We start from the raw sequence: 10,918 nt of genomic DNA, 5'->3' as shown, positions 1-10,918 counted from the left end.
GGTTCAGGTCTGTGAACTTCCATCAAACGTTAACTCTGCTTCTCTCGCCATAGATGCTGCCTGACCTGCACTTCCTGTTTTTTGTTCAGATTTCCAGCACCTGAGGTATTTCGCTTTTATTTAAATTTGTGAATGCCTGCCTTAAAATGGTCGACTCAGGACTATTGCACAACAAGTTAAATCTTTGTGAAATAATTACCAGTCATTTTCAGACTAGAAACTTAAACCTGATTTGCTTTCAGTCAGGATCAGATCACAGTTTTACACCAATCTCTGATTTGACAGCACGTTTCCAGCATTCACTGTTGTTCTTCCTGACACTAAACACAGTTGTAAAGGAGCCTTCTGTTCCATGCCCAGGAGCTCTGAACCATGGAAGAGAGAGGCTGGGACACATTTCTCACATGCCTCAGGATTAACCCACACGGGGAATTTGCTGTCAATGAAGAGAGATGAGAAAAACCAAAGTGCAATTTGTCCCTGTCAGTGTGACCCTGATGGACTGTGTCCAGGCTGAAGTTCTGTTCCTGCCTTTTGATCCTCCCCCCAGATTGTCCTTTTTGAGCTCCAGCCTGGTGATGCTAAACACTCAGGTGGGAAAGACAAAAATCTACAACAATGTGTTTAAAACGAAGGTGATTTATTTGACTTTGCTCTCAAATATTAAACACCAGTCCAGTTACAGAGTTATTAATTTCGGCAGAAATGAACCCCCCAACTCTCAGAATAGGAACATAGAAAATTTACGGCATAAGAGGTCATTTAGTCTATTGTCTCTGTGCCAGCTGAAAAAGAGGTATTCAGCTTAATCTCACTTTCCAGTTGTTATGACCTCAGAGAGATTAACGTGAAAAATACGAGATATAACCCCTCCCTGACCAATTTAAAAAATTACGCAAGATTTTACATTTTAAGTCTTTTAATGTAACTAAAAGAAATCCCCAATTAACTAAATAGTACTTTGTAAACAACTGCTACCCCAAATTACAATCAAAGGCATTTTCTTTACTTATTCAACACTTGAATATCTCACACCAACTTACACATTACACAGTCCTTTTTGATGATGAAATTTTTTGCGGTTAAAAGTCCCAAAATCCTCCCAGTTCAATAGCTGGATCTTCCAGACTTTTCAAAAAGCAATATTATCTTTGCTCACTTGTCCGAGCACTTCTGACCTGGACATCCGTAAATAATGTGACTCCCGGTGATCCTGTGGGCCCTGTACTCCTCTGCAAACTTGAACTCTCAAAAAATAGGTTCAAGTTTATACAACCTTTCGCTGTATATCTTTAGACAGCAGGTGTTTGCTCTCTCTCTCTCTCTCTCTCTCTCCAGCTGCCCCTGCTGGGTGCCTTCTCTTACAGCTTCCCTTGTGGCCTCCGCCCGATGGTTTCTCTTCTTACAGCCTGCTTGAGGCCACAATGTGAAGGTTCATTTATTACAGTCTGTTTTTCTCCAGAAAGTCTGTTAAATTTATCTGTTCCTAGAATTCAATAATTTATTGTTCTCCAAAATGCAAAGACCAGAAGTCTAGTTTCACAAAGCTACTCGACCTTTCCATTGTCCCCAGGTGTTACCACCTATCGGTTTGTTTGCATGTTCTCAATGGCTGACTACTGGTTTTATAGCGCAAAGGTCTGGGAAGGCAAAACCCATTGTTCTTCAGGTGTTAGTGCTGTAGTCTCTTTTTCAGAAAACAGTCTTTGATCTGTTCCCTCTGTTGTCCTGGTAACCTTTTGCAGAATGGAGGTGAGGTCAGCTGATCACCTGGATTCTATTTTGAACTGTTAAAAAATCACACTCTGTAAGACATGAGCATGTTACAAGGTCCATTGTTCCCAACACCAGTTCACACCAATAGAAATGAATCATGACTTGGTTCAGTTGATTTGATTGTGGCCTCTGAGTCAGAAGGTTGTGCGTTCAAGTTCCACTCCAGAGAGCTTGTTGTCTGCAATTGGCTACCGTGTTTCATGCATAACAACAGTGACTACACTTCAATCGAACTTCATTGGCTGTAAAGCACTTTGGCATGTCCTGAGGTAGTGGAAGGTGCCATATACGTACAGATTTTTCTTTAACCATCGGAATGCACATGGTTTAGTCCTGGATGTGATGAACAGCAGCAATAACAGCAGAATCCAACCCCTGCAGTCCCCTGTGAACTCGCTCGTGTGTCACCAAGGTAGATGACTGAGTGAATCCCTTCCCACACACAGCGCAGCTGAATGGCTTCTCACCAGTGTGAACTCATTGGTGTGCCAGCTGGGTGGATAAACAGGTGAATCTGTTCCCACTCTCAATGCAGGTGAATGGCCTCTCCCCTTTGTGAGTGCGTTGGTGTGTCACCATTTCATGTCTGCTTATAAAGGTCTTCTCACATTCAGAACATTTAAAAGGTATTTTATCGCTGTGAATGTTCTTGTGTCTCAGCAGTTGTGATGAACAAGTGAATCCCTTTCCACACACAGAGCAAGTGAACAGCTTTTTCACAGTGTGAGTGCGCTGGTGTGTCAGTAGGTGTGATGACTGAGTGAATCCCTTCCCACACTTGGAGCAGGTGAATGGCCTCTCCCCAGTGTGAACACGCCGGTGTGTCAGTAGGTGGGATGACTGAACAAATCCCTTCCCACACTCGGAGCAGGTGAATGGCCGCTCCCCAGTATGAACTCGTTGGTGTATCAGCAGGGCGGATGACTCAACAAATCCCTTCCCACACTCGGAGCAGGTGAATGGCCGCTCCACAGTGCGAACTCGCTGGTGTTTCAGCAGGGAGGATGAATGAGTGAATCGCTTCCCACACACGGAGCAGATGAACGGCCTCTCCCCAGTGTGAACTCGCTGGTGTGACAGCAGGTTGGATGAACAGATGAATCCCTTCCCACACTCAGTGCAGGTGAATGGCCTTTCCTCAGTGTGAGCACGTTGGTGTATCACCATATCACGTCTACTTTTAAAAGTTTTCTCACATTCAGAACATTTAAAAGGTCTCTTGTCACTGTGAATGTTCTTGTGTGTCTGCAGGGTAGATGAACAAGTGAATCCCTTCCCACACACAGAGCAAATGAATGGCCTCTCCCCAGTGTGAACTCGCTGGTGTATCAGCAGGTGGGATGAACAGGTGAATCCTTTCCCACATATGGAGCAGGTGAACGGCCTCTCCCCAGTGTGAACTCGTTGGTGTCTTAGCAGGTTGGATGACTGAGTGAATCCCTTGCCACACACAGAGCAGATGAACGGTCTCTCCCCAGTGTGAACTCGCTGGTGTACAGTGAGATCGGATGATTGCCTGAACCCAGTCCCGCAGTAAGAGCACTTGAACGGTCTATCGTCAGTGTGAACACGTCGATGGCATGTCAGTTCCCTGGAACTTTTATAGCACTTCCCACAGTCCAGGCAGTTAAAAGGTCTCTCATCAGTGTGAACTTGCTGGTGTTTCTGTAAGGTATATGATTGAGTGAATCCCTTCGCACACACTGAACAGGTGAATAGCCTCTCCCTGGTGTGTGTGTGTCGATGAGTTTCCAGTTGGGATGGGTAATTGAATCCCTTCCCACAGTCCCCACATTTCCACAGTTTCTCCGTGGTGCAGGTGTCTTTGTGTCTCTCCAGGTTGGATGATCAGTTGAAGCCTCGTCCACACACAGAACACAACTATGGTTTCTCCCCTTTGTGAATGGTGTGATCTTTTTTCAGGCTGTGTAACTGGTTAAAGCTCTTTCCACAGTCAGCGCACTGGAACACTCTCACTCGGGTGTGTGTCTCTCACTGCTTTTCCAGTCACACTGATGTTTGAAATCTTTTTGCACAGACAGAACAGACAAACATTTCTCCTTCCACATTCAAAGGCTGATGAGATTCAGGTCCTGATGAATCAAGTCAGATTTTGTTGTGATGTTTGGTTTGAGTTTCCTGCCTGTCAATCCTCCCCTTCTAATACCCTGTAAAAGGAGTTTACAAAACTGATCACTGTCAATACAGGACAGAAATTCAGAACAGACAATTCCAGTTTCTATGGAACATTCTTTCAAAGAACAAAGAACAGTACAGCACAGGAACAGGCCATTCGGCCCTCCAAGCCTGCGCCGATCTTGATGCCTGCCTAAACTAAAACCTTCTGCAATTCCGGGGACCGTATCCCTCTATTCCCTTTCCTCACTTGTTCAGCCAAACATGTGGTCCATTCAAACTAAAAGAATTCAAAATGAGCAACAAAGTCCCAACAAAAGCAAAGGGAATAAAAGCAAAATACTGCAGCTAGTGGAAATCTGAAATAAAAACAGATAGTGGTGGAAATACTCAGCAGATCTGGCAGCACCTATGGGCGGAAACAGAGTTAACGTTTCAGGTCGATGACCTTTCATCACAACTGGCAAAGGTTAGAAATGTAATAGATGTTCAGCAAGTGAAAGAGGGGAAGGGGGGGTGGAGGGAAGAAGAACAAAAGGGAAAGTCTGTGATCGGGCAGAAGGGTGGGGGAGATTAAATGACAAAGATGTCATGGAACACAAATCAAAGGGAGTGATAATAGTTGTAGTAAAAGACAAAGCATTTGTTCAGAGAGTATTAATGGCAGAATAATGAACAGCTGTCCGAAGGCAAAAACATGAAAAACAAGTTTAAGACGGTATAAAACAATCAAAATGGGGTTCATGGTCTGAAATTATTGAACTCAATGTTGAGTCTGGAAGGCTGTAAAGTGCCTAAAGCAAAGGAAACATTCCCAATTAAACCAGAATGTTGTTGTCAGTGTCTGAGAGACGCTCTGTACTGAGGTGCCCACCGAATGCAGAATGTACCAAGCGTCCTCCCTCTCCAGGGCCACCTGGGCACAGACAAGACCACAGAAGAGAGGCTGGCAGCCAGAATGACACCCCAACATGGTCCCCACACAACAAAAACAAGAAATGCTGGATTCACTCAGCAGGTCTGGCAGTATCTGTGGAAAGAGAAGCAGAGTTAACGTTTCGGGTCAGTGACCCTTCTTCGGAACTGACAAATATTAGAAAAGTCACAGATTATAAACAAGTGAGGTGGGGGTTGGGCAAGAGATAACAAAGGAGAAGGTGCAGATTGGACCAGGCCACATAGCTGACCAAAAGGTCACGGAGCAAAGGCAAACAATATGTTAATGGTGTGTTGAAAGACAAAGCATTAGTACAGATTAGGTGTGAATATACTGAATATTGAACATCAGCAAGTGCAAACCTGAAGAAAAACAACCTGAAAAAAAACAGTGGGTAAGCAAACTGAACAAACTAAGATGAAATGAAATAAATGCAAAAAAAGATTGTAAAAAATGTAAAAAGGAATTGAAAAAAAAGGAAGAAAAAATAACTAAAAATGACCAGTTTCTCCGTCTCCGACGCATCTGCTCTGATGATGCTACCTTCTATGACGGTGCTTCTGATATGACCTCCTTTTTCCTCAACCGAGGATTTCCCCCCACTGTGGTTGACAGGGCCCTCAATCGTGTCCGACCCATTCCCCGCACCTCTACCCTCACCCCTTCCCCTCCCTCCCAGAACCGTGACAGGGTTCCCCTTGTCCTCACTTTTCATCCCACCTGCCTCCATATCCAAAGGATCATCCTCCGCCATTTTCGCCACCTCCAGCGTGATGCCACTACCAGTCGCATCTTCCCCTCCCTTCCCGTCAGCATTCCGAAGGGATCGTTCCCTCCGCGACACCCTGGTCCACTCCTCCATTACCCCCACCACCTCGTCCCCGTCCCAGGGCACCTTCCCTTGCAATCGCAGGAGGTGTAATACCTGCCCATTTACCTCCTCTCTCCTCACTATCCCAGGCCCCAAACACTCCTTTCAGGTGAAGCAGCGATTTACTTGTACGTCTTTCAATGTAGTATACTGTATTCGCTGCTCACAGTGTGGTCTCCTCTACATTGGGGAGACCAAGCGCAGACTGGGTGACCGCTTTGCGGAACATCTCCGCTCAGTCCGCAAGCAGGACCCTGAGCTTCCGGTTGCTTGCCATTTCAACACTCCCCCCCTGCTCTCATGCTCACATCTCTGTCCTGGGATTGCTGCAGTGTTCCAGTAAACATCAACGCAAGCTCGAGGAACAGCATCTCATCTACCGATTAGGCACACTACAGCCTGCCGGACTGAACATTGACTTCAATAATTTCAGAGCATGACAGCCCCCCACTTTACTTTCATTTTTAGTCATTTTTAGTTATTTTTTCTTCCTTTTTTTTGCATTCCTTTTTACATTTTTTACAATCTTTTTTTGCATTTATTTCATTTCGTCTTAGTTTGTTCAGTTTGCTTACCCACTGTTTTTTCTCAGGTTGTTTTTCTTCAGGTTTGCACTTGCTGATGTTCAATATTCAGTATATTCACACCTAATCTGTACTAATGCTTTGTCTTTCAACACACCATTAACATATTGTTTGCCTTTGCTCAGTGACCTTTTGGTCAGCTATGTGGCCTGGTCCAATCTGCACCTTCTCCTTTGTTATCTCTTGCCCAACCCCCACCTCACTTGTTTATAATCTGTGACTTTTCTAATATTTGTCAGTTCCGAAGAAGGGTCACTGACCCGAAACGTTAACTCTGCTTCTCTTTCCACAGATGCTGCCAGACCTGCTGAGTGAATCCAGCATTTCTTGTTTTTGTTTCAGATTTCCAGCATCCACAGTATTTTGCTTTTATTATGGTCCCCACACATCCTGGACCTACACATTGCTGTTTTAACCAGGCCCAAGAGCAGCTCCAGACGACCCTCTGATTTACCCACCTACCTCCACACCGAGCAACCAAAGATTAGGAGAGTGGGGCTAAACTGTAACTGAAAGTTGAGGGGCGGCACCTTCAGGTAACTATACAGGAACTGTAACCTCTCATACTGAATATTTACATGGCCCATGGTCTCCTCTCGGTTGCAAACATCACATGCGGCCGAGCAGTGGGTGAAGCTGCTTAAAACCCTGTTGACCAGGATGCACAATCACCCGGGCATTTGGACCCGGTTGGGAATGAGACCCTGAAGCCCCACCCACTCCTCTTTGGCCTCACCAAGATGGCCGTACATGCGCCATGATCCTGCCCTGCCCTGCCCAAGATGGCACCCGGTGTGTCCCTGCTCCCGCAGACTTGTTACCGCGGGCTAAACACGGGGCCTGTGGGCTCTTATTTGCAGTCTCAGGCCGACCCCAGGTACTTATGAAGCTTTCCAGCCCACCCAAGGCTCTAACTCCTCCCCTGCGCCCACAATCTCCTCTCGCCGCCCGTTCTGCCTCATGCTGTCAGTGGTTTTGGTTTTTATTCCGGATATTCCTGATCTCCCTTCAATCGGGGAACTTAGTCCCTCCTTTTAGTTGATTATAAGTTTGAAACAGGGCCTGTCACCGAGAGAAGCCCTGCAGCTGTCATCCGCCCGGTGCAAACACGGGATCTGGATCTTCTTATTCGGGGTTTGCGGCCTACACCGGGTGTTTCTGAAGCCTCCCCGCTCACCCCATTCCTCCCCTGCACCGAATCTCACCCGCTTCAAAAGCATCTCCAGCACTCGGATGGCTCTGATCATAGTGACACTGCGCATGCTCCAGATACAGGACAGCACTGCGCCTGTGCACTGGGCTCCAGTAGAGTGCATAGGGCACATTCACGGCTGTGAGAAATTTTGGGTAACAGCACTGCCATTGGCAGCCCACTCAATGACGAAAATTGGTACGCTGTGGTCAGATTGTGATGAAATTATTAAATAATTCATACAGAAACCCAAATGCACGGACCATCTGCGAAGTTTGAGTCCTAGCTTTGATTAATATCACTTTGGATATACTTGCCTGAGAGGGAAGGCTCTGCAGACTGATTCTATGATTGTCCAATGAGGAGAGATTGAGTGGACTTGATCTACATTTTGTCAAATTTGATGAATTTCAGGTGACTTACTGAAACATAAAATTCTTAAGTAGTTTGACAGAGTAGATGTTGGGAAAATGTTTCCCTAGGCTGCTGAGTCGAGAACTAGAGCTCAAACTCTCAGGAAAAGAGGGTGGGGCTGTTTGGCTCAATACTGGGCTCCTGTGTTGAACAGCATTGAATAGGGAACTCCCTCCCCACCCCAACTACCTAGTTTGGGACTGCTGGAGCTGTCCCAGGTGAAGACATTCCCCCCTCTCAAATGGAAGACCAGTAAAAAGACTGCTTTTGGTTAATATACCAACAAAGACTAATTCCACCTGGCCTTCCTCTCCCTCAGCCTCTTCTCCCTTTGCCATAACAATACAAGTGTTTGCATTATCAATTTAGGATAATTTTCTTCCCCCTCACTCAACAAATGGTGGGTGTGAATCTTCTGCCCCATAGCTTCTCAATTCTCTCTGGTGACAGGGCCTTCCTATGCTGCAGCAGCTACTGCGGTCACCATTCAAGCTTTTAACAACAAAGCCTGGGGTGAAGAGTTACGTCCACCCGAATATGACAATTGAGGCCAGCATAAAGGCAATGGCTGAGGTTGTCGGCCCCTCGGCCATTGTCACAGCTTCAAAAACGTAAGGCAAGGCTTTATTTTTCCTGAGGACCGAGCAAGCGGTACTCCTGGCCCTGAACAAGGGGCTCACTGTGGGTGGGACTTTCCTGCCGGTGGACCCTCTGGAGGCCACTGCACAGCAGATTTGTTATCGAACGTCCTGCCCTTCATTCCCAGTGAGCTCCTCCTCCCCAACCTGCACCACCTGGAGAAGGTGAGGTCGGGGTTCACCCCAGTCCCGCTTGGTCTTTGGGAAATCAGCCGCTGGCATGCCTATTCCTTTCACCACCAGGTATTTATGCAGCTGGCGTGGGAGGTCATGGAGGGCCATTTCAATATTTACTTCCAGGAGCGTCCAAACCTCCTGACTGCCAACTCCACCTCAACGGCCCAGGGTGGCGCCACTGCACCCTCCCCCCACACCCATTCTCCCTACACCTGCAACAGCCACTGCACAGACGGTTCGGAGACCGTGGTTTTCATGGCCTCCAGCAGAGAGAGGAGACCCGTCTGGGCGGAAGGAAGGGGCGGCGTAAAACAAAATACCCAAAGGCAAACCACCTGGATACAGGAAGACAACCTGAACCTGAGCTAAGCCCGAAACCTAATCCAGCAGAGCCCATCTGGCCCCTAGTGAGATGCAGGTCTCTGAGCTTCCACACCCCTCCTGGAATAAGAGAAGGAGGCGCCCTTCCTCTGAAGAGGGCTGTGAGTTGCGGGATCCATTTCATGGCACGGGTCCTTGGGCTCCCCTTGCCACCAGTACTAACAGGGCATCGAACCATGGGCTGGAACCCTCCATCCCTCAGAATGAAGTGGGGAGGGAAGCCACTGTAAGTTTGGCAACTCCAGAGGAGGTGGGAGGGGGCCCGCCTGTCGTGGAGAATCCTGTGGACACACCGGGAGAAAACGGATGGAATTTTATGCCACCCTAAAGAGCGGTGATGGTGGTGGGGCAGGGGGCTCCGGGGGCCCTTCCCAACCCGCTCCCACCGCCACTCTACGCAGCACGGTGGCGGTGAAAAACAGCCTGCCCGCCCCAGGCCAATCAAGGCCCTTAAATGGCCACTTTACAGCCACTTAAGGGCCTTCTACCGCCTCCACAGGTATTTTACCCGTGGCTGGTCGAGCGGCTGAGGACCAAGAGAAGCCGCCTGACAAATCCAGGCAGCTCTCGAAGGTCCTGTGGTTGAGGGCGGGGGGGGCCTCATGATTAGGCACCCTGATGCCTGATAGAGTGGCGCCCTCACTACCCCAATCACCCCTAACACTCCCCCCTTCCCCCCAATTGACCACCCTTGCCTCGCTGGGGCCCGACTGATTACCCCCGGCGAGGCAAACCAAAACTTACCATTGCTCCAGGCTCCCCGACATCTTTTCTTGATGCTGGGTTGTAGTCCCAGCAGTGACCACCGCTCCTGGTGGCGCTGCTGGGACTAAGAGCTGCCAGCCCACAGATTGGCCGGAAGCTCTATTAGGCGGGACTTCCTACCTCAAGCAGGTGGAAATCCCACCTCGCACCAATTGAAGTCCGGCGACCCGCAAAATACGGGTCAGATCCACAGGCGAGGCAGAAGAGGGGGGTCGCCACCGACTGAAAAGTCAGTGGCCGACTCCCATCCACCCAGGGGAAAGTCCCGGCCAATATTTCATTGGTCGCTGGGTTGGGTGTCCTGGGTGGGGAGAGCCCTGCGAGGGTCAACCCTCCCAGCAGGCTGTTGCTGCTGCCCGGGAAGTACCCGACCAGGAGGCTGATTTGCAACATGTTCCATCTACTGGGCCTGTGAGCACTGGTGGGGCGGGAGACGGCCTCTTCTCTCCATCTTCGGTCTCAGCTTTGGCTGGATTTCTGGAGTCAGGAACAATTGTCTTCCCAGGGCTGCTCAATAGCCCAGGGATGGAGGTGGAGGGAGGTCCGCTGGCACCCATAGGCCCGGTTTCCCTGAAGCAGCCCAGAGAGGACTTCTCCATCATTGATCCTGGGGGTGAGATCGCAACGGAGGTGGGACCAGCTAGCGTGTGGTGGGTGTGTCGCTGCTGTGAATCCCCGGTGTTACGACCGAGGTGGGAGGAGCGCGCTGTTCTAGTCCCACTTCTCCAGAGGACACAACATATATTTAATTTTTTTCCCCAGTTACCGATACAGTCAATCATAGACTCTATTTTTATCCCAGAATAAAATGCACCAACCAGGTTTCTTTGATAAACAACAAAATTATCAGTTTATTATAAAACAAGTCTTAAACAGTAATGAAGCAAAGCATTAACACACAGATTGAAATATGGCAGTTCCCTTTTTACCTTAGCCCCACGTGCACGCCCACATACACGCACCACACATATAACCGGTTAACCGATAAAAATAGAGATTTTCTCCTTAGTGTTCTATTACAAAAAAAAAAGACAAAATATTTTGGCC

The 10,918-nt window shown here is 48.2% G+C and overlaps 1 protein-coding gene across 1 annotated transcript; it reads right to left on the bottom strand.

The window, feature by feature from the left end:
* Positions 1–621: 621 nt before the first annotated feature.
* LOC137347835 (zinc finger protein 432-like) lies at positions 622–3,624 on the bottom strand (the record flags this gene model as incomplete). Its single annotated transcript, XM_068012880.1, has 1 exon — positions 622–3,624. A coding segment is annotated over one exon (1,371 nt), but the record flags the coding sequence as incomplete, so codon positions are not given.
* Between the last annotated feature and the right edge of the window lie 7,294 nt (positions 3,625–10,918).

Source organism: Heterodontus francisci, chromosome 32 (genome assembly GCF_036365525.1).
Source record: "Heterodontus francisci isolate sHetFra1 chromosome 32, sHetFra1.hap1, whole genome shotgun sequence".
Classification (NCBI taxonomy): Eukaryota; Metazoa; Chordata; class Chondrichthyes; order Heterodontiformes; family Heterodontidae; genus Heterodontus; species Heterodontus francisci.
This window is presented reverse-complemented; position numbering and strand designations above follow the sequence as displayed.